Consider the following 25,047-nt stretch of genomic DNA (forward strand, 5'->3'; position numbering starts at 1 on the left):
AAAGCATTAAAAAAAAAATGGCCAGGCCCCAACCAACCAGTCTGTCTGTAAATGAGAGACAGACAGACTAGGAGTGGAGCCTGGGCAGCTCCCAGGTGATTCCAATGTAAAGACAGGATTGGGGAACCATGGTGTTAATTAGAAGAAAGTGCCTGTGACTTAGGGTCTAAGCATTTACAACTCATAGTATGACTGTCCCCAGCATTTGATGCTAGGTGGCCTTCTGGCCATGCCATTTGGAACTGGTGCCTTTTGGTCCCTCTTTGAGTGGGAACACAATTTTGAAGTTAATCATGGTGGGCTAGGAATTTCAGACCAGGACTATTCCTACTCCCCACCCCCAATTTTAATAAGTCAATTAAAATAAACCATTTCTATGAATTTCTACAAAAGAAATATATGAGAGATAGTTAACATGGCTCAACTTAGCATATTTGTATTCTACTCACTTTTCATGTAGACACTGAGGCCAATTCAATCTCTAGGGCCAATGATAGGCTCTCAATATGTTCTTCTTGACTGCATCGATCCCCCCAACAGATATTCTAAAATATTATCACAACTTATTTTTTTCTAGGATTTTATTCGCCATCCTTCTGACTTTCAAAACAACACCAAATTATTGCAGACAATTGCAATATTCTAGAATTGATCATAATGCATATCATAGGTTGGGAAGTTACATCCAACGCTGGCCTCAGAGACACCAGACTATGAGGACCGTGTCCTCTTCAAGTAGCAACTCTGCCGGTCGAAAATCACCCTGAAATGCCCCATTTCATCAAGAGTAGTAGTATTTCAAGAGCTGATGGTAGTGTTGCTTGAAGGAAAGTTTGCAAAAAGCCCTGCAACTGATAGGAACTCTAAAGTTATGGGTAACGGACACAGAAGTACTATTAGATTGAAACTATCTGATCACCAAGTTCTGTTGACCCTGTAATAGGACAGAGACTACCTGCTAACTAAAGAGTCTTCCAAAAATTTCCTTTTGTTCTCAAAATTCTCAAACTTCAACAAATATTTTTTGGCCACCTTCTCTAAGTGACTGTGTATATGAGATAGATAGATAGATAGATTAGATAGATTAGATAGATAGATAGATAGATAGATAGATAGATAGATAGATAGATAGATAGGTAGATAGATAGATGACAGACAGACAGACAGACAAAGAGAATATATAGGGGGCCGGCCCGGTGGCTCAGGCGGTTAGAGCTCCAAGCTCCTAACTCTGAAGGCTGCCGGTTCGATTCCCACATGGGCCAGTGGGCTCTCAACCACAAGGTTGCCAGTTCAACTCCTCGAGTCCCACAAGGGATGATGGGCTCCACCCCCTGCAACTAAGATTGAACACGGCACCTTGAGCTGAGCTGCCCCCCGGATGGCTCAGTTGGTTGGAGTGCGGGCTCTCAACCACAAGGTTGTCAGTTCAATTCCTCGAGTCCCACAAGGGATGGTGGGCAGCACCCCCTGCAACTAGTAACGGCAACTGGACCTGGAGCTGAGCTGCGCCCTCCACAACTAAGACTGACTTGGAAAAACGGCCTGGAAGTACACACTGTTCTCCAATAAAGTCCTGTTCTCCCTCCCCAATAAAAACAAAGAAATTCTTTTTAAAAAGAGAGAGAATATATATACATACACACATATATGAATATATATATACATACACACATACATGAATATACAAGTCCTGTGATCGCATGAGAGGTACCTGTAAACCAGTGTTTCTCAACCAGGGACAATTTTGTCTCCCGGGGTACATTTAGCAATGGCAGGAGACTTTTTTGATTTTCCTGGCAGGGGGTGGGAATGCTATCAAATCTAGTGGGTTGAGGCCAGAGATGCTGTTCAACATCCTACAATCCCCAGAACAACCTTTCACAAGAATTCTCCAGCCCAAAATGTCAACTGTGCAAGGTTGAAAAACCCTGCTGTGGAGGCTATACGATTAAGGAAGCTACAAATCCTGTCCTCAGGAAGCAGCAATGTAGGTGAGAGAATTAATGCCAGTACCTTTATCATTGATAATAATGCACATTTCCTGAGCACTTACTATGTACCAGGCACTGTGCTTGGTGCTTCACGGGTTACCTCATTGAATCTCCCCAACAATCCTATGAGGTGGGTACTACGTGTTTCCCCCAAAGTAAGACCTAGCCAGACAATCAGCTCTAATGTGCTTTAAAAGGCGCATTAGTATTATTATCCCATGGCACTGATACTCAGGAATAGCTTACCCTATGACCTCTACATTTTCCTACATTATGATGATTGGGGTGCAGGGTGGGGAGGGGGGCAGTAGAACTGGGGGTTCAAAGTTGAACTCTGCAACCCAACAGTTGTACATGGGGTTGTACATTGGGTTCAAATCCCAACTCTGCTACGTCTCGCCTGGATGGCCTTGGACAAACCCAAGAAAAGAAACCCAAGGAAAGCATTGGCGAGGCTCAGAGGAGTGAGGTCACAGAGAAAAGGGAAATGGAGCTCTAGAGGGAAGGAAAATTCTATCCATGACTGGCTGTGTGCGATGCTGGGAGGGCAACTCTAAGCCTGAGCCCAGGACAGCTGGGTACCAAAGAGCATCCATAGGCCAGGTCAGTCCACAGCCAACCCCAGAAACAGCTCAACCCACACACGAAGAACAACTCTTCCTCCATCGCTTGGCAGCTCAGGGGTGGTAACTCAATAGGAAACAGTACAGATTGTTGAAGCCCAGGCTGGTTCATGCACCAGGCTCGAAAAGAGGCAGTACAATAAGGATGCTAAGAAAAGAACATGCCGCCTGCCCACACATTGCTTGCCTACTCCTCCTGGCCACATCTCTGATACGCAGCCAGTTATCCCATGGAGAGAAAAGGCACTTCTGAGCAGCGGGTGTATGTAGCCACCCACCCACACACAGCAGTGTTGTCTCTTCAAGCACGAAGCCAAGTTTGGGTATTCCTTTTTTTTTTTTTTCCCAGCTTCTATTTTCTAGAAAAATTTACTCTGAAATCAACATCTCTTCCTATTATACACATCTGCTTTATAATTATGGAGGCCCAAAGAGTACTGATAGAGGGAATGGCATATGACACAGAGGGACGGTTGGGCTTGGTTATTCCTGCTGCAGCAAAAAGAACGTGGGTTTTTTGGGTTTTTTTTCAAATGTTAGATGTGACCTAAAAATTGTCTTCCATGTAACTTCAACATTTAAGTAAAAAAGTGATAAAATGCAGTTTTCCCAATGTCTATAAATAATCCACATAACTCCAAAAACACCCTCAATAAAGCTATCAACAGAATGCTTCCTATCAAGAGTATACAATCTATACTTCCATCCAAAAAGCAAGTATATGCGTTGAGTGTCCTAATCACTACTGTAATCATTAAGATCACACTTAAGCATCAAGCCATCCATTTATTCCCTTAGGAAAAGGACCCCAAGGTTGCAGAAGATGCCACCAATTCACAGATCACACACATCGCAAATCACAGATATTCTTGAGATAACCAAGAATGGACACTAGAGGCTAAAACGAGGGAATCAAAATTAGCTTAGCAGAGGGCCCTACCTTAATTGTGGCCAGCAGCACTAAAAATACTTGCAACTGCAAGATGTAGCATGGTGCAAAAAAGAAAAACCTCATCAGCACTCTGTTCCAAAAATATACTGCCTTTTAAGATAGAGCATTCTGAAATTTATGAACTAACTTTATAAACCAATTTTAAAACACACAGTGGTATCTCCATCATGAACACTTGAAAATATCAAAAATACTGCTCTCCTTTAAAGAGTTTCAGAGTCTAGCCAGCTTTGGGCCTCTCCCCCGAACCCCCAACAGCCGCCCCACACACACAGCACATACTCACACATACATACACACTGACGTACACACATAACCAGCCGTGGACTCCAGATGAATTAGAGCTTTCGCTTTGGAATGATTACTATGCTATTGAAGAATCATTTATTAAAAACCGTGTTAATGAAAGCAGAGCCTCTCACGTGATCTCTAATGAAGTCACCTCCTCTAGGCCAGTGCCCAGCTTTGCAGGTTAATTTCACTGACACATCTCCACTTCTTGCCTGGATGGCTGCAGTAACCCAACTTACTTCCCTGAATCAACCTGTTGTCGCCCTACTATCCACCACCCAACCTCAGAGGGATCCTTTGTAAAAGGAGAACCAGATATTCCATGTCCCTACTCAAAATCCTGCAGAGGCTTCCTGCTCACTGCAATTACAGATGCCCCTCGACTTCCAATGAGGTTATGTCCCGATAAACCCACTGTAGGTTGAAAATATTAAAGGTCAAAAATGTATTTGACACCCCTAACCTACCGAACATCACAGCCCAGCCTAGCCTACCTTACACGTGCTCAGAACACAAATATCCAAAACTCACTGGCCACACAGAGTATGTGTTACCCTCGTGATCAGTGACCGCATGGCTGACCGGGAGCTGCGGCCGCCCATCATCACAAGAAAATAGTCGAAGGCCCTGTGGCCAGTGAAACCTGGGACAAGGTAAAAATTCAGACACCAAAGTACAGTTTCTACTGAGTGCGTAGCGCTTTCGCACCATCGTACAGTCAAAAACTCTTAAGTCGAACCATCGTCAAGTCAGGGACGATGTGTAGAGCCAAATTCAAATCTACAGTTCCTGCCTACCTCATTCAGACCACGTTGCCCAGGCGTCCAAAGCTCCGGCCACCTCAATGTGCTGCTCCTTGTTCGCTGGACAGACCCAGGCTAGTCCTGGCCTCAAGGACTAACGTGGTCATTCCCCATCAAGGCTCTGATTTCTTCAGAGCCCAACCACTACCGGAAACGTCCTTATTTAGGAGCTTATTTACCCTGTCTCCCCCACCAGAATGAGGGCAGGGGCAATATCTGTGTTGTCCAGTTATGCCACAAGGCCTAGAACAATGTATTTGTTGAGTGAGTGAGTGAGTGAGTGAGTGAATCGTGCAGCAAGAACTTCTGTGCCCCAGGAAGCCTCAGTTTAAAGGTCACGGTGGGAGAAGGAACCCAAAATAAGCAGTGTGTTGAATTGACGCTTGCATGAGAAATCTTTGTGGCCCTTGCCCAGGAGATGCGCAGCATAAGTTCTGGGACAGCAATGTCACAATCATACACACTGGTCTATCCAGAGGATACTCCAGCACTCGAGGGGGAGCGGGTGACAGCTAGGCTGGGCACAGCGCACTTCCTCCTTCCCCAGCATGGAGTTCCAGACTTCACTGGAACTGGATCCTCCCAGAAGCCTCGAGCATGTTTTATGGAAAGTGCGGGTTTAACTGATGCATCACAGACTCTATTCAGAGTAAAAAATTGGATGGAGATATTAGGACATCTGTCAGGCACCCTACATGGAGCCTGATTCTCTCAATAGGCAGAAACCAGCAAGATGTCTTTATAAAGTGGAAGCAGGAAAGAAAAGAGAGTCAAAAGCACCCTTAGGCCATCCTTACCCCTAAATAACAATAACAAATAGGAAATGAATACTCACTCTGCCCAGGTGCTACCACTGCATGCTCTACGTGTCCCCACAACAAACCTAGCCAACAGGCACTATAATAACCCCATCTATATGTAAGGGAATTTGTGTCTGAGGGATGCTAAATGCCTTGTTCATACAGCGAGGGGTGGAGCCTAGATTTGAGCCCATGTCTATCTATTCCAAAACCTGGACTTTGAATGAGTGTGTTATAGTTCGTCCCCAAAAATAATGCTTATACACACTTTAAAGTTAAAAGCTAGAAAAAAGTTGGCCATTCCTCTGCCGTGTTCAACCTGCGTGAACTTCAGTAACCTGAGCTTCTGATCATCAGTTTTCTTACCGGTGAAACAGTGGGTCATTGCTGAAATTAAATGAGAATGCTTGTTGAGCACTTAGAATAGTGCCTGGTACAGGGTGAATTCTCAGTACAGTCAGCTCTTTCACCTTGATTATTAGGTGACTGTAAATCCTGCATAATCTAGTGAAGTCATAACTGTTACAGGCCGGGTAGTGCAGTGGTCCTGGAGGCAGCCAGCTATGGGTATATGTCTTAAGTCTCTTACTACCTACAAAACCACAGAAAAATAACTTACATTACTGAGCCTCAGTCTCCTCATCTATAAAATGGGGTTAATAGCAGCTATCTCATAGAGTTACGGTGAGATTGTGGGACTTAATGAGACAATGCATGTAAGGCACTCAGCATAGTTCTGGGCACATAGGAAGTCCTCAATCGATGACAGCTTCCATTAGCAGTTATAGAAACTGTGCAGAAGGCAATGGTGTTATCCCTGGCCACTTTGGTCTAATGCAATTTGACAAACGTTCACTGAAGACCTGCCAGGGGCAAGACACAAGATAGAAAACACGGTCCTTGTCTGTCCTTGATGAGCACTGAGCAGGTTGGCCAGACACAGGGGACAAGAAGGAGATGCGACCGAAAGGCAGGCTGGGGTCTTGGCATACCAGGCTTGAAGACCAAGTTCAGGAATGGCCATTAATTCTGTGCACATTGTGATGCTATTAAAGCTCTGAGCAGAAGAATGACATCATCCACCCGTGCTTTGGAAGAATTTCACCTTCTGTGGAGAATGGATGAAAGCCAGGGAAACTGGAGGCGGAGGAATCAGCTAGGAGGCTACTGCAACAGTCCAAGCAAAAGTCAATGAGGGGTGGCGGTGTGGACAGAAACATGGGCATAGATGCAAGTGTCATCCTAGAGGCACAACTTAAAGACTTGACAACTGATGGGATAGAAGGGGGAGGTAGAAAAGAGTTTACGATGACTCAGTTTTCTTGCCTGGAACGGTAAGGAAAGTGGCAGTTTCTTAAAAGAAATGAGGAAGCCAAAAGCAGCACCTAGTGGCTTACTGAGGGAGCGAGTCTGTCTGTGTTGAGGAGAGAGGTGGTGAGAATCTGGGCGAAAGCATGGCAATGACTAACACAGGGCAAGCTGAGGGGTAGGCCATGGGGAAGCGAGAGTTCGAACCAAGGGACTAAATGAGATCACCAAGAACAGGCTTACAGGAGAACCCAGGAGGGAACTCGAGGGAATGGTGTGTCCATTTCAAGGGCCTGGGACTGAAGAGGACAGCCGCGAAAGAGTGAGAATGGCAGTCAGAGGGTTCAGGGGAAAACCAAGTTTCCAGAAGAAAGTAGAAAGTTTCAAGACAAATGCGGCATCCCGTGGCAAGGCAGAAGTCACTGGAGTTGGCGGTTGGGTGGAATCAGCAGTTTCTGAGACAGTAATTCCCACAGAGCTGGAGAGGCTGAGGAGGACACTGCACGCAGGCTATTCTTGCTGGAAGTTTGTCAGAGAAAGGAAGGTGAGTGAGGTCAGGAGATGAAAGAGAAGTCAAACAGAGAGAACGGAGAGAAATCCACTTAGGCAAAGGAAGAGCTGCCAAACTGGCACACGACTTGGGAACATACAGCACTATTTAGTCAATTACTGTCTTCTTCGGGGATCCGAGGCAACCATGCAAATTAGCACGTGTAGGCCAGCAGAAACGGCGCCTGACAGATCTTCGGGAGCCTAATTTTGGGATGGGGCTAGGATGGTTTGGATTAGATGTCCTGAAGGTATCTTGAAGACGAATGAGAAGGCGGCAGGATGGTCCTGCCAGGCCTGCAGGCAAACACGCACAGTCTAAATCGAGAACAGAATAAGGCAAGTAGAACAAGATGTGCTCGACGAAGAGAAGGAAGAAATTGAAGGATCAAGAAGAGAGAATCCAACACAACACTCAGTGTGGAATGTTAGACGCCTGGTCCGGACAATGGCGGAATGGAAACGGCACAGGGCACCTGAGGGCAGTAACCATGGCAGGAGCTAGTTACGGGTTTTTTAACCCTTTTGGGAAGTACACCTTCGTGTACCAGAGCAGGTTCTGTTACGGTTGCGGACTACGTTTTTCAAACTCCAAACACAGATGAGGCTCTTTGCAATAGGGATCTGCCAGTGGTACACACAGTGACAGACAGCCTTGGGCTAGACGTGGAAAGAAAAACAATTTTTAAGAGAATTTTTAAGAGTGTTTTAGTAAAAAGGAGGTAGGACTGATGAGAGAGTTCAGGCTGTCTTCCACTGGAATGAGCCATCCCAGGACAGATGACAGGCGGCAGCTGGAAGTACAAAACGCAGATTTGAATAGACACGGATCATAGAGTCATCAACAAATGGAGAGCTGCAGCCACCAAAATGATATGGATCGATTCACCAAAGGCTTATTGAGCAACTTGTTCATGATCAGCCTGAAGATATGGTGACGAGCAAAGCCAACGCAGCTCCCTGTGCTCACCAAATAAGAAGTCACAGGGAGAGAGTCCATGTGTGTGTGTGTACACACACACACACACACACACACACACACCAGGTAAGAGTCTCAAAATAAGAAAAGTAAGAAATCAGAAAAATCCGAGAGCTGCACAGTCCATCTACTCAATAAACTTGCAGAGACTGCCTGTCGGTTCTCATCCCACCCTGCCCCAACCCCACTGCTCATCATTCCCCACAAGGGACCGCGCACTTCTGACAAGCGTGTGACCCTGCGGACCTCACACAAATTTCCTGATTTCTCCTGTCTGTGGCATTTATGCTTGGCAGCATATCACAGTGGCTAAGAGACACTGCCGTCATGTAGCCTGGCCAGGTCCAAGTCCTGGCTGAGCCACTCCACTGAGCCGCTCAAAGCGCACGGCCTTGGGCAAGCTGGTCAATCTCTCCACGCCTCAGGTTCCTCACATGTAAAATGGGAAGAATGGGGGTGCCCTTCCTTAGGGGCTGCTGTGCAGATGAAATGAGTTCATCTGTATAAAATGCTCGGAACAGAGCCTGGTACAGAGCTGGTACCCTGTCAGGATGAGCCGTTGGTTATCACTCTGCTACCTGAAATGCTCTCTGCATTCCTCTCCACTTATCCAAAGCTGTCTTTTAAAACACCACGCCCAATATGTTACCTTCCTTTAGTGTGCTTATAAGCTCAGTTCCCACACATGTATTTAACGAGGGTCTACCATGTCCAGAGCTCCAGGAAACGCATGATGAATAAGACCCTGCCCTGCCCTGGTGATCAGAGTCAACTAGGGAAAATGGACAGACATGCCAATGAAGATTATCACTGTAATTTGGCAAGAATTGTGAACTGGCCTTCCCCATTGACTGTTGCTGCATCGGATTTTGCCTTACTCTCCTGAATCTCCTAAAACAGTTAGATATCCAATATGTACTGGGATATTCTGCAGCAAAGAAAGGGGTTTGGTTGGTGTTCCCTGAATTATCTCACACATATATGCTTTGACTTATTCAATTTGATGGAAAGGAACCCATTCTGGGCCTGGACCTTCTAATTCTATCCCCCAATCCACTCCACCCCAACAACCACCTTCTACCTACAGGTATTTGGCAACTGCATATTAATTTGTGGTTGGTCAGGATGTTTAAGCTTCTCGAGCAGAAAATTCCCAGGGCCTGGGAAGCTGGGTTTCTGGTCTGGCATGACTTTGGACTACTTAATTACTGCTGAGTTCCTTTCCTATCTTCTTGGCGTAAGTAGAAAGACCCTATACATACATAAAACAGTGTATTGGTAATTACAAAAATAAAAGTGAACATTTACTGAGACTTTTCCATGTGCCAGGTACTAGACCAAGTACTTTATATATTTCATATAATCCTCCCAACAGCCATAACAGGAGGTGTCATTATTATCCCACTTTGCAGAAACTGACATGCAAAGAGGCCCTAGCAGAGCACGGAAAAGGCACCAAAAACTGGTTCTCTGAAAATCCGGGAAGGCAGTGAGGGCAGCCATCTTTCATCCCCCTCACCATGTTTGGAGGGCTGGCTCCAAAAATGAAATTTTCAAATCCACCCAAAAGGAAAGGAAAAAGCCCTGAGCCAAAAAGAAGAGCAAGCCCCCTTCCTAAAAACAGCCTATTCAGACACTGTCATCCCAGAGATTCCAGTCTCAGTGAGATCCCATTGCTCCTCTAAGATTTCCAACTTCTCCAAAAGCATAAAATCAGCATGTGTAAAACTAACACACACTATAAAACCAACTGGCTTTTTCCTTTGAGAGTTTATACTGAAGGTTTGCAGAAACGCACTGTTTCAACAAGAGCTTAAATCAGGCAGTACCTCAGATCTAGGAGGAAGGGGAAGGGACCTAAAGAAATGCACCCCACGCTGACAGAGCTGGGATCCATTTTATTTTTAAACCTTTTAACACACTGATTTCTGTGACTATCCTACTATTGTGAAGTCCAAGCAAATAAAGGCTCACAGAAACATCCAGGCATTCAGAGCTTGGGAATTTGGTTTGGGTTACTGCTGGTTAAAAAGAAAAAGAGGCACCAGACACTCACCCACTCTCCAGCACCAACTCACCATAATCCCACCCCAAAGACAACCAAAACTAGTTCTTGTAGACTCTCTCCTACTCCCTCCAATTCAAGCTGTAAGAAACTCCCACTAAAATCTCTGACATAGAATGCTGAGATCAAGATTCTCGTTAAACCTTAAAATAATAATGCACTCACTGGCTGGCTTAGAAATAGTGTCGGGTCCCAAAAAAGGGATCCTAAAAAGTGACAAACGATCACAACAATGAAAATCATTCTCACTGCCAGAGTCTCCATGAAAATTCCTTGTTCAGTCATCTCCACCTCTGAACATTTCATTCAATTCACTGGTAACAGATCTGGGGTCAATTTACCCAGTGAAATAGAGCAGCACCTGCAATTTCCTCAGTGGTGTGAAGAGTGAGTAACAGCACAAGTAATCAATGTGTGTAAATAAAAACCTATGACGCTGAACACAGGAAGGGGGAAAGGAGAAACTCAGGAAGAAAGACCAGGTCTCCTGGTGGCAATGGTGGGACCCCCAGAAAATGCCTCCCCCCCACCTCCAAATGAATTTTATAACTACATGTCAACAAAACGGCAGGGAATTCCAAGTAATTCCATCCCTGCATCTCTTTTATTGAATTTCTAACTAATGATAAGCTGACATAAGTCCAGGGTCACCTACATCCAACAGGTGGAGTGAATTTCTAAAATGGTGCTGTGCGTTTTACCCATAGGGGCTGCCTGTGGCTGAATAGCCAAATCCGATGGCCAGATTACATTATAAGACATAAGATGAAGGGAAATCTTTTTGATTCCAACCCCGAATTGCCATGGAAAAGGCATTCAAGTTCCCCCAAAGACGGAGACAACAATTCCATCTTCCAGATAAGAAACACACCGTTTTGTTTGCATGGACTTTTTTTTGTTTTATGAGAATCTTATTAAGCATTCTGTTGGGACATGAACAGGAGCTCATTTTATGCTCTAGAGATATATTTTGAACTACCAAAGGTGAAATAGCGTGTCTTCAAATACAGTGAGCAATATAAATACAACCTGGGGAAAAGGATCACAAGTAAATTAAATCAACAAATATTTATCGAGTGCCTGGGCCTTCACATTGAGATGCCCTGTCAGTGGGTTCCCTTAACTGAGCTTTCGGTGAGAAGCAGAAAGATGCGATTCCAGTCTTCCAGAAAAAATAAGCAATTAATCACACACTGCTTCAGATTAACTGCTGTATCTAAGATTCCCCCCCACACCACATCATTCTGCCTTTGCCCCTGAAATCTAATTCCCTGCAGTCCTCTCTGGTTTTTCAGATCACTGATTAGCACCCTAAGCCAGCTTTCATTCTGACCCGGCCAGCCCACTACTAACCAGAACTAGAACTCCCCACTCACCTTCTGATCTGTGACCTTCAGAGTGCTGTGTGTGTCAAGGTTAAGCTGCCCACTAACCACACATCCTTTCATATCGGGCCTCCACTTCTGCCCTGCTCTTCGACGCCAGTGCAAAACCTTGCAGCCTTGCTGGGCCATTTCAAATCCATCTGACGGCACATTCAACAGCTAGTTAGCTTTCTGCCTCTCCTCCCATCATCCAGATTGCTTTGGGGTTGCAGAGCGAATTAGTCAGAAAGGTACAGCCAACACTACCAAAATCTAACCCCAAATTCTAAAACCAGCCCACAGGCAGGAGGGAGAAAACAACCACCTCAGCATCTCTCAACAGAAAAATCTCTCTCAAATTCAATCACAGCCCTCAACCCTATTTCATAAGTGCCCAATTCCCCAAAATAGTCTGAAATCTTTTCAGGAACATTACTGTCAAAATAGCACCCAAGGGGAGACACCATCCAAGAACCAACATGATATCTCTTCAAATTGATATCTAAGCTACAAGCACAACAAATCGGGAATGAATGCTACCAAGGAGAAAATAAAATTCTCCTCTTCTCCTAAGTGGGCAGCAACTAATTATCCAACATTAATCCAAGAGCTTCCAAGTGAGGGAGCCAGGCGTCGGGGGAAAAACGCAGCCGGTCCAAGACCTGCCAGGGGAACTCACAACTCTGAACGCAGAATGTCATCGGAATATCAGAATGAAGCAAGACACTGAGCTCCTACCTCCAGAGGCTACTGTATGTTAGAGACATTCCAAGAGGCTGGAAGGCAGGACCCTCCAGTCCCAAGTACCACACTAACGCGTTGTTTCATTAGCTTTTTCAAGAACGGAGAAAGCCTATCATGTCAAGAGGTTTACAGTGATATTTCTACTTCCATTTTCTCGTCTCCTGGTTTGTTTTGGTTTTTTTCCCCCTGTGAAGCCCCATTTCTGGGAATCCATGACTCGGCGACATCACACTCCCTCCCGGTGGCTCACGGTAACGGGGCTTTCTCTGGCCGCCAGTGCTCTGCCAGCTCAGAGGCTCAGCTGCCAGAACCCTGATCTTGCAGCAGACTTCGAGCAGAGGGAGCTGGGCACCATCTCTCTATTGGCGCTCTGGTACAGCCACTTGCAGCTCAGCTAAATCTATTGGGGAAACCTTGAGACACGGTTTTTAGGATTCTTTCAAGACAGCCAACATAGCCACCTCCACCCACCCACCTGAGAGAGAGATAGCTACATAGGTGGACAGATAAATAGATGGACAGCTCCTCTAAGCCCTGCACATTTCTCCTTCCAGTGAGGATCTGTATTGCCAGATATCTCCCCCTACCTCCTCCCCTTTAAAGAAGAGCAAAGACTAAAAAACTAACCCAAAGTACCGAATTGACAATTATGATGATGCAGACAGGAAGAGGTACCTTAAACACGGCCAAATGAGAATATTAACAGTCCGCCCACCAAAGCCCACACAGGTCAACTGCTTTCCAAACGCAGGCTGACGAACAGCTTCCCTCCACCACACACCCCCCACCCAACCACCTTTGAGCTCTGTACACCTTGCATCAAGGCAGGTCCCTTAAAAAGTCAAATTCTCACTTACTCAGATCTACCAAGAATCCCCAGTGCCTTGCTATACGAAAACCCCACAAACGGCAGTTCTTCGCCGGAGAAACCTGAGGGGTTCAGCTGGCACGGAGAGGATGAAACCCACGAATTCTTCTCTGGTTCATCAAAATTGGAGGTGTCATCATCAGACTTGAGGGTGGGAACGAAGGGGGGAGGAGCTGGTTAAAGAAAAACAAGAAGGAGGGGGGGAGAGAAAAATTCAGGCGGATTCAACACTGTTGCGGAGAAAATCATCTTACTCCTTCAGCGTTTGCAATGGCACTGCAGCGCCTGCTTTCAATCTCGCTCACACAGCATTGGCTCTTACAGCAACAAGAGATTAACCCCTTCTCTGCCAACATGGCCACCCACCGGCAGACAGGCTGCCTTCCCTACTGGGATAAACTGAAGGATAAACTCAAACAGGTCACTTGGTGGAACAAAAGCACTTGGAGAACTCATTTGAGCACGCCGCTCATCCCTGGTATTTCCAGAAAGCTTCTTCTACAGAGAAGGCATGCTGAATGGTGCCAGCTTGCCAGGTGACCTAACCCTATTTATTTCCTCTTCCAGACAGATCTTAATTATTAATATTTAGTGCTCATCACTGAAATGAGATGGAATTTCTACACCTTGTGGATTAACCAGAAACAGTGGGAGGAGCCGGAAAGAGGGCTGGAGAGGTATGTAACAGTTCATGTTAGGATAGCACTGCAGTCGAGCTCATTCATATCTGGATGAACATACTCAGAGCTCTTATGAACCACTTTTTTTTTTTTTTAGTTCCTTATCCCTCCTCCCCAGCTGAAGCATGGCCCCTGAATCCACCGCAGTTTAATCAGCATAATGAAACACCAGCCGAATAAAGTTCTTCCCCATGATTTACAGCTCTCCTGCGCGCTGAGGGTGTGAACGCACCGATGGACATCTGCGTCCTACCTCGTTAAGGCATGACTCCTGGGGAGGAGCATCGTATTATCTTCTCCACTTCCTGCAGACCTACTAAACTCTCTCAGTCAGGGACGTAGACACTCATCCATCAGTCACCAGCAGGCTGCCCTTTGTGGTGGGCTCCCGGGGGTGTAGCCGGCCAGAAGCGTTACCATGGCTGCGGGCTGAAGCGTCTGTGGCAGTCTGTGGCTGCCCCGCGGGCCGGCCGAGGTGGCTAGCTGGGCATCACATCCCCCGCAGTGCAGGCTTCATGCTCCCCACTCCGTGAGTGCGTGCTCTGGCTGTAACCCCACCTGGCCGCCTGCGTTGACAGGGGCCAATGCTGAGCCGAGTGGCAGAGCAGCATGAGTCACTGCCGGAGTTCGCTAGAGCGCCCCCTAGGACAGTTGTCACAACCCTTCGCAGTCCAGACTTCTTTTTTAACTCCTTGTTTTCTGGACAAAGCTGTGTGCCAGATCTGAGCAGCAGTCTGTCTTCTGCTTACACTCAAAAGAATCTGCCTGTTTCCAGAGTTCCCAAACGACAACAACCTCTGAAGCAGCGTCCGGAAGTAAATGGAATGGTGAAGAAATGTGGAGGAGGGAGGAGATGATGCCACAATCAGGGGGTCTGGCTGCTCCCAGGAAGTACAAGAGTATTCTCAGAGCTTCAGATGCATTGAGATGAGGTTAGAGATGGAAAAAGTAAAATGTGCACTGCTAGAAAATTATTTAACACCTCCAAGAGCTCAAGCGAACTTAAACCTTCCCTGTTAGTAGTGGAATCTACTTGCTTAATACTTTAAAATTGAACTGATGGAAAGAAAAATTACATTGAATGCTTCAGCCTATCCCATGTGTACTTCCATCAACATAGCCGCAAATCCAATCTAATTTCAATTACCCAATGCCTTTTTTAAGCAGAAAAAACAAAAATGTTTTTTTAATGGAAATTGCCTTTTTAAAGGATCAAAAAGAGAAGTTTTCCATCCCCAAATAAGAAAACTCAGATAAAGACTGAGGAAATATATAATGAGAGATTTGCACAGGATAATAATATGGGAGCATTGTAGTTAATGGCACATACTTTGGAATCTGACTGAGGGAGTTCAAATCCCAGCTCCACCACTTACCAGCTCTGTGCTGTTGGGAAAGTCACTTAACCTCTCTGAGCCTCAGTTTCAATATAGAAATAACTTCTTCAAGGGGCTGTTGGAAGGTTTAAGTGAAAAAAGTCTATATAAAGTGTTTAGCATAGTTTTTAGCATACAGTAAACACTCCATAAAGATTACCTGCTATTACTATTATTGCTTATGTGAGATACATGTTTATATGGCAGATCGATCCTGCAATTATTGAAGTCTAGTAAGATACAGCAGAATCTACACAAAATATTCTTTTTTCCTGCACAAAACACAGACACACTCACGTGAATGTTTGTTACTCATACTGTACCACTTAATTCCTAACAGAAGTTGAATTCCCTTTCCAATATATACTAATCTATTATCAGGAGACTAGAATAGAATTTCATTTCTGATTTAGGAGTATGATTAATATAGGGGTAGCCTATATTTCACAGAGCCACCCTCTGTGAAATAATTATGATTTAGAAATTCCATATTATAAAATAAGATTCCTCTTCAAAATTCCATCAGGCTCAAAGCTATAGCCCATGTGGTCAAGATTAGAAAAAGGGTCACATAATCTTCAATAAAAGGAAAGAGAAGTCAACATGAAATACACCGGCTGGTAACAGCTTAGATATTCACAGGACAGATTAAAAGCTAAGGATGTAAACTTCCAGGCAGGTAGTCAGTTGAGTACAACACGAAACTCGAAAAAGAAGGGCTCCTAAGGGCCACATCTGGGCTGGGAAGAGAGCCACAACTTCAAGCCAAAGAGAAGTGGGGGAACTGGAAATTCTGAACCCACAGGAAAGTGACGAGGATACTCACCCTGGGCTAGGGCCCTTGTGGGGGAAAGAAATAAGGCAGCTATTAAAATTGTAATCCCAGGTAGGGTATCTGCCTTCACAGTATCCTGCATGGTGTGGGAACTACAAGGCAAGAAATTAACATCAATACTGGTCCAGAATCACTGAGCTCTCAGGGTACTGGCAGACACAAGCGGAGAACTTATAGGGGTATTTTCATAAGCCGGAACACATAGGACTGTCTCTGTCTCTGTCTCTGTCTCTGTCTCTCTCTCTCTCTCACTCACACACACACACACACACACACAAACACACACTCCCTACTAGAAATGAATTCACACACAAAAAGTAAAAACCAACAACTACACATAACAAGGAAAAAGAGACCACCCAAACTACCATGAAGGAGCATCAGCAGATACAAGAAATGGGAAAATTAGCCCTTCAAAAACTGCAGATAAAAGAATAACCTACCCTGGACCATGAAATAAATTTTAATTTATTATCAAGGTAAATGAATAGAAATTCTAATTTAAAAAAAAAAAATAGATACTCTAAGAAAGGACTAAGCACATTTGAAAGGACCGAGATAGAACTTTTAAAAATGGAAAGTACTGTTATTAAATTTAAAGTTAAAAATTTGCTGGATGTGTTGAATAGAAGATTAGACACAGGTGAAGAGAAAATTAGATCGATCTGAAGAAATCACATAGAACCTGGCTTCTCAAAGTGTAACCTGTAGACTGGCAGCATTAGCATCACCCGGGTGTTGGTCAGAAGTGCAGAATCTCAGAACCTGCCCCATGGCCAGGGAGTCAGACCCATGTTCTAACAAGGTCTTCAGGTGATTCGTGAGCACAATACAGTTGGAAACATGCACATATAGAATGCAACACATAAAGAGACAGAAGACATGAGAGGTCAAGAGACAAAGAATGAGAAGGTTCAACACACATCTAATTGGAGCACCAGAAAGAGAGAGTAGAGAACTAGCTCAAAATCTGGATGCCACATTTTAAAAGGATTATGCAAATCCTGGTCACGTCAACAGACCATCAAGTATTTGACCACATCTATCTTAAGGGGCTAATGCTCCTCTTTCTTATACTTTATATAAAATGTTCCTTATTTGATCCTCAGAAATTGTAGTATTTTTCTGCTTTAAAAAAAGTATTAATAGGTCATTGAAATCATTGGATTTGCATCAATGTTGATGGAGGTACACATTGCACCTGACAATATCGCATAGCCAGGAACATAGTAGGTGCACAATAAATACTGATATATTAGAAAATGGTTCTTGCAAAGACAGAGCACCTAGCATAATACAAGCCATGAAGAAGTTACTTGACGTTTGAGTTAAATGAAGTGGCTTTAAAAGTGGAGATTGTTCTGTCTGAAAAATATGTTAATGAGTGCCTATATTAATATTTTCTGATACAGTATCATGAAATCATCAAACCCCCGCCACATACCCACCACACTCAATAATGCCAAATAAGAAGCCATATATTAAGATCTATTTTTCATTGGCAAAAGCCACTAAGAAAAATAGAAAAAAATCTTTCCATATATATTTTAAAATAAATCAGCCCCACTTAAGGTCACATCAGGGCACACTCTCCTTAGTGGCAGGGGCTATACAATTAAGTCCCAGAGGTGTTTTTTTCCCCTCCCCCAGTTATAAGATAGATGGCAAAACAAGGCTTTCAAAAACAAAGAGCTATTTTAAGAGCTGTAGTTACTCTCTCTCCTATAAATTCTCTTTTCAAATCCTGACATTCATGGGAAGCTTTAGAGGAAAAAATTTTATTGCCTTCAAAAATATTCAAAAAATAAAAAAAAACAAGGAAAGGAGAACCAAATAGATTTGTCCTTTTGGCCCTACTTTTTCTAACATGCTGAATTGAGTTCCATTCACCCAATTCCTACCTTTAATTTTTCAGCATGCTGGACAAACAACATTAAAAACACAAAAAGATTTTCTAATTTTGGTATAGTACTTATTGTCTGCTTTCCCCACTGGAACACAAGCTCCATGAAGGGAAAGACTGTTGTGTTCACCATTAGACACCTAACACCGAGAGTAGTTCCTGGCTGTCCTTATTCAATGTTTAATATCTAGTTTACTAAAGGAATGAATGAATAATGTGGGATAATTTCTTAGACCTAATGGGTTATTTCACACAATATGCCAACGTTAGGAAATTCAGAGTAAGAATACCCAATTTAGTCATGAAGAATTGACATGTTAAAAAAATAAATAAAAATAAACCTGAGCCTAGAAATAGCTCATAAAATTCCTATGATTTTTAATCATCACTGTGGGTTACATTGGTGCTGTGTTGTGTGTAGCAGAAGTAGAAGATGAATAACAGCCAACATAGTGCCATAAAGGACAAAGGCACATAAATAAATATTGTGTAATGAGCTAATGAATCAGGACTGTACCTGGAACAGAGTGGGCATTCACTAATATTAAATCGAAACCATTTTCAACTTCCTCCTATCTACCATGATGGCCCGCACCTTAAAAAGAAAAAAAGACTTAACTTATTAATTAGAGGCTATGTCTAAATCTAAAAGGAAGACTACCAAAATATTAGCTTTCTTCCAGTTCCTTAAAAATCCGAGGCATCAATGTAATCGCATTATCTATGGTAAGAACACAGAGTTGCACAATAAGTGAAGAGGTTATTTATGTTATTTAGAGGTCAGGATGTAGGTGTGAAAAGTAAAGAATACACAAATGGAGTAATAAGGATACTGAGTTTTGTGTGTGTTCCTACAGGAAAGAGTCATGGAGGTGATTGAGTCTTAAGTGTTAGTTAAAACGGATCTTCTTCCCTGGGCTGGAGTGCAGAAGAGTGCTACTTTACAAAAGCCACAGAACACCAGCCCAAGAGGCTGTGGGTAATGAAGCTGGGAAGTAAGTGAAAGTGAAATCTTGGCTGAACCTTGAAAGGGGGGAACCCTGGATTGGATTGACAGAAGGGGGAGAGAGAGAGAGAGAGTTTGAGAGTGCTGGGTTGGTGTCAGTGCCCGAGAATGATACGATTGTTTCAGTAGGGATGGTTGGAACAGTTTGATGCTAGAAACCTCTAAAGGACAAGTCGACTACAGCAGTCAACATGACAAATTCTATACTAAGGAAGTGACAACAGAAACAGAAAGGATGTGTATTAACAGGAAAAAGGTTATAGAAAGAAGTGGCAAAATGTGACAAGCAATGCAATAGCAGACATTTTAGGAATATCAGCGACCAACTCTTAGGATGGGAAAAACTCCTAGAGAAAAGGTGACAATAGAAAGAAGAGCAAGATATCCAATATCAAAGGTATCATGAGAAGGAACCAAGAGAGTAAGTTAGGGGATAGGCAAATAGAGTTAGTTACTAAATACACATAAATAATTTAGCCCCTGAGAGCCTCAGACAAGTCCCCTACTTTCTCCCCTCCAGGTAGGAAGTGACCAGATATAATTCATCCAAATAACACACTGTATAAGAAATTCAAAAAGAAGACAAATCAGATCCAGTTTCCAATAGAGTTAAGTCAATTAAAAGTTATCCCATCTCTTTGTTTCCTAAAAGAGTTATAAATAAGATTAGGGTAATGTTGATTTGGCTGGTGATCAATTTTTACAATGATGTTTTCAAAGCAAATGAATAAGAAGTCACTAAAATATGTTTGCATCAATCCATCTCAAGGATGCTAGGGTCTGGCTGCCAGCAGTTAAGCCCGTTTCCTCTCTGGTGGCAAATAAGAGATCTCGATGGAGTTGTGTGTTCTATGTGAAACTCGCCATTCTCAACAGCCATGTTCCTACCGTGTTTCCCCAAAAATAAGACCTAGCCGGACCATCAGCTCTAATGCATCTTTTGGAGCAAAAATTAATATAAGACCTGGTATTATATTATATTATATTATATTATATTATATTATATTATATTATGAGACCCAGTCTTATATTATAGTAAAATAAGACAGGGTCTTATATTAATTTTTGCTCCAAAAGACACATTAGAGCTGATGATCCGGCTAGGTCTTATTTTTGGGGAAATATGGTACCAGGCTGCTTAAAATCAACTTCTTTGTTAACAACTTATGTTTTCCCACAGCATTATACTTTAAGAGATGCTTTCTCTCAATTTTGCATGGCACTTTAACCAGACTTCAAACATAGCTTTACTTTGCTTTTCTGCTCCCTTTCAGTCTAGGTACTCAGTGACCTGTGAAACACCTAAAAACACTCAAAAGACAGAATCTTTGCAAACTGCAACTAGGCATGATGGCATTTTTTCTGCAAGTTGGGTTTGGATATATCCCGTTTTCGGTCCAGGTGGAGGTCTCCGGAACCTATTTAAACAATAGCAAAGGAGCTGGTTCCTCGGCTTCCATCCCATAGATCGGCTTGCTCCAGCCCCAACAACTCTGCCTTCCAGCACCTTCCGCCCTTGAGATTACCTACCCCCACAAACACATCAAACTAGATTCATTCTCTGCTACCTCTAGAGTATCCTTTCCTCCAACATTTTTTAAAAACTTTTTTTTATTTTTTATTATGAAAACGTTCATATGCACAAAAGTATTAATAGCAAGGTAGAAAAAAAGAATTCCCACAGGCCCATCACCCAGTATCCACAACTAGCAACTGCCATTCTCATTTCATCTCACCCCCATCCCTATCTCGTTTGCATGCTTGTTGGTTATTAAAAGCAAGTCCCACACATCATATCACGTCACCTATAATTACTGCAGGAGATATCTCTCACACAGGGTTCCTCAACCATAGCACCACTGACATTTGGAATTGGGGAGTGCTTTGTTCTAGAAGGCTGTCGTGTGTATTGTAGGGTGTTTAACAGGATCCCTGACCTCTACCCACTAGATGCCAACAGCACTTCAAGTCGTAACAACTAAAAATGCCTGCAGACATTACCAAATGTCTCCCGGAGGGCAAAATCACCACACCACGCCCCCTCCCCCGTGAGAACCCCCTTTCAGAGGACTTTAAAAAAACAAAAAATGATCACAATACTGTCATCACACCCAACAAAATGAACAGTAACTCCTTAACATTATCTAATACCGTTTTTGTGTTTGATTTTCTCCAGTTCTCCCAAAACTCTCTTTACAGTAGGTTTGTTTGAATCAGGATCCAACCAACGTTCACACATTGATTTGGCTGGTACACCTCCTAATCTGTAACACTGACCTCTTATTGGTTTAAGACACTGGATCACATGTCCCTGTAGAATTTTCCACATTCTGGACTTGGGTGATTATATCCTGTGACATCATGTAACATGTTTCTCTGTCCCCCATGTTTCCACAAACTGGCAGTTAAATCCAGGGCCTTCCGTATACTCATATTCAATTCTTTTGACTAGAATATTTCACAGGATGTGTCATCTGCTTACTATGGCATGATATTAGAGGGCACACAATGTCTGCTTGTCTCTCTTCTTGTGATATTAAGAATGAGCCATGGGTTCTGATGATATCAGCCTGATGCCTCCATCATAAAGATCCCTCCAAGCCTTCACTTAATAGTTTCAGCAGCCATTGATGATCACTCTTTAGAGCCATAATTTCATTAAGGGCTGCAAAACGGTGATGTTCTAATTGCAGCATTCCTTCTAAATTTATCAGCACACAAACAATTTGGTCACCCACATAGTTCAAATAGGAAGGCAGGATAAATGCCTGGTTCTAGCCCTCTATTTAGCAACATTCAAAGTAATGAGTTAGGAAGTGTGTATAGGGGGTGGGGGTGGGGAGCACCCCCAGAGCTGGACATTCGTCAGGCTGTTTTATGGGAAGACAGGGTTACTGTGCCATGAAAGCAAGAACCAATGGTTAGAGTGACCAATGAGATTTCTTTTTCAGTTATCATTATAAACACATAAATTTTTATATATTTGATGTGTTTCAAGCCACTGCACTCTTTTTGATACTCGTATTGTCCCATCTCAGACCCAGAGAAGCCCCTCTACTAGATAGCCAGGCAGAAAAATCTAATCAGAATCTATTTTAGCTTTTGGAGCCATCTTCCAGGTTACAAGGCCTGGAGGAGCAAGTACAAAACCACCATCCTCTACTAAAGAAGCAGAGACAATGTGGGGATCTTCTGTAAGACAATGAACTGAAGTTCTTCGAGTAGAACTTTTTAATTAAAAAAAAAATTAAGCCTACCTCCACAGCTGGCTATATTCCAAGATATGAGTGACTTTAAATCCAACAGTTGAAGTTGAAGTCTTGGCAATATGTGGAGATGTAACTAAGCGGGAATGTAAAATGGCAGGAATGTAAAATGGCACCGCTTTAAAAACGTTGGACACTTTCTTAAAAAGTTAAGCATATACCTTCCATATGATCCAGCCATTCCACTCGTCGATACTTTCCCAAGAGAAGTCAATGCATATGTCCAGAGACTCGTACGTGAATGTTCATAGAAGCTGTATTTCAAATAGCCCAAAACTGGAAACTACCCAAATGTCTATGAGCAGACGGCTGGATAAACAAATTGTGGCATATCCATACAATGAACTACTCAGCAATACGGAGAAATTAACGATGATACATCCTACAACATGGATGAATCTCAGAATTACGTTGAATGAAAGAAGCCAGACAAAAAAAGTACATATTGTATGATTTAATTATATAAAGTTTAGAAACTACACACGAAACTAGAGTGACAGAAGGCAGATCAGACATTGCCTGGGGGCAAGAGACGGGAGGGGTGGTAGAGAAGGGTCACAAAGGGGCATGAAGGAACTTTTGGGGGTGATGGATATAGTCATTATCTTGAGTGTGGTAATGGTGTCATAGGTAAATACATATAGCAAAATGTAAACTGCACACTGAAAATACAAGTACTTATTGTGTGTTTATTATTCTTCAATAAAGCTGTTTCCAACCATTGGGGAGGGAGAATATTTGGTCCCCTATCCCTTCCTGGTCTAAAAGTCGTCTAGCTAGGCTCCTTCACACCATGAGGTAGAAGTGTTGAATAAACGCATCTAGTTTCACCCTTTTACTCATTCTTCCCCCCGAGGAAGGAGGAGCTAATCTATCTCACCAGAGCTGGACATTCGTCAGGCTGTTTTATGGGAAGACAGGGTTACTGTGCCATGAAAGCAAGAACCAGGCTGAGCACTTCCTGTCTTCTTGCCTATGTCCAGCCGTGGCAGGCACTGAGCCACGTGCTGCTCATGTCCTCCTTACTTCCATCAGACCCACTGTGGCAAGGCCCCTCCCCACCGCCCCGTCCACCTTTTTTCTCTCTTCAGTAGGGTAGGTGAATTTAACAGAGGTTAAATTGGTTAAATTGGTTAAACTGATTATTGAGAGCTCAATAACCTTTGATATTCTTTGCCTTGCCAAGAATAAAGTGGATATTTGGGTCCCTACCTGGCTATCAGTTTTTTTGTGTGTATCCTTTGTTAGTCAGAATTTTCAAGGACAGGAAGGGGGGCGGGTCTTAGACCCCAATGTGCCAATGCTGTAGTTGAATGCCATCCTTTCCTTGAGTTCACCAGGGATCAACAGAGTTGGCCACATTTATTTTTTCTGAAGCGAGACACTGAAAATCATTTCCAAGCCCTCGGTCATGAACCACCTGGACCTCCTACTCTTTGTCCTAGGTTTTAATCCCTTCTGACTCCTGCCAACCACTCTCTTTAGTTCTATCCAAATTTCATCCTCAGAAAATGAGTGTAAATGCAATCACCACACTTCACAGAACTAACTAGAAAGTTGGCTGCTAAATATAGTCCCAGATGTTTAATATAATTTTGAATCTTTGGCCAAATCATTTCAGTGTTCGCTTGGTCATGGAAGGTTTTCTGGCTAGTGACAATTTAAGGGTTGAGGACTCCAATGTACAGACTTTCTCTACAAACCTATTTCCTGTTTCCCATCTTCTCCCAGGAAAGGCCTTAATTTATCTCATTTAGAATTGATTCTCCAAACTGGAATTGAGCACTGCACTGAGGGCTTACACGAAGAGGTACTATAAGAAGAATCACAGGGAAATCCCCAGAGGACGTATTGGAGGGACATGATCCACCACGTCACAAGGGATTGCATGTCACAAGGAACCCAATGATGAAATTCCCCAGGGCTCAGTAACCAGAAAATCGAGTCTTTTCTGAGCAAACTGTTCCGGATTTTTTTCTCATGGAACTGAGCCTCTTAGAACTGATTATATTCTCCTCTTCGCTTTGGCCACTAGAAGACTGAGAGTCCCAAATCTGTCCTCCTCTAGCAACTTGACAATGAACTTGTTTGTTTTTACCTTTAAGCCTGACTTTATTTCCTTACCCTGATACTCCCTTCACCCAGATTTCTACATTTATTTCTTTTTAATCTCTTTAATATTTTAATCATTGCTAAAAATAAGCTCTTCGATTTATCTTGGAATAAAGTAAATTATTACATATGTGTAACATCGCTGAAGGTAGCTTCTAAATTCAGACTAGAGGGAGGAAATCCTATAATCCTAATTCATAAGCATTTAGCTTTTTTCAGTCTGTTCTCCCCTATCAATGACTTACTCTCTAAAAACCGAAACAGCCCCCAAGAGACACACAAGTGTTTTGACCTGTACATTCCATAAGACCGTAAGAGCTAGCAGGTGGTGCCCACCTGCTCCTGGCCCAGGAAGTTGCGTTTCTGCCATCACTACTGTAACATTCCCCCTCTTTCTTCCCTCCTCATGCTAATTCCCCAAACAGCCCCAACTCCTTTTCCTTACTTCCTTCTGCCCGTGAAGTGATTGGATGGGTGTCTGATAGGAAGACACATTTAAGGGCCAACCAAGACTAACAGAGAGGTACAT

The 25,047-nt window shown here is 43.3% G+C and overlaps 1 protein-coding gene across 9 annotated transcripts in view; it reads right to left on the reverse strand.

The window, feature by feature from the left end:
- Positions 1 to 25,047, reverse strand: part of CIT (citron rho-interacting serine/threonine kinase) — a 149,596-nt gene that overhangs the window by 81,681 nt on the left and 42,868 nt on the right. For 7 of the 9 annotated variants that reach the window (XM_081036481.1, XM_081036489.1, XM_081036485.1 and 4 more), the window contains one exon: positions 13,330 to 13,513. In XM_081036481.1, the coding sequence (XP_080892607.1) occupies positions 13,330 to 13,513 (184 nt within the window). Of the gene's footprint in view, positions 1 to 13,329; positions 13,621 to 14,273; positions 14,590 to 25,047 lie in introns of those variants that run through there. The other 2 variants (XM_081036486.1, XM_081036487.1) reach the window with 2 other exon arrangements.

The sequence above is a fragment of the Rhinolophus hipposideros genome (assembly GCF_964194185.1).
Source record: "Rhinolophus hipposideros genome assembly, chromosome: 24".
NCBI lineage: Eukaryota > Metazoa > Chordata > Mammalia > Chiroptera > Rhinolophidae > Rhinolophus > Rhinolophus hipposideros.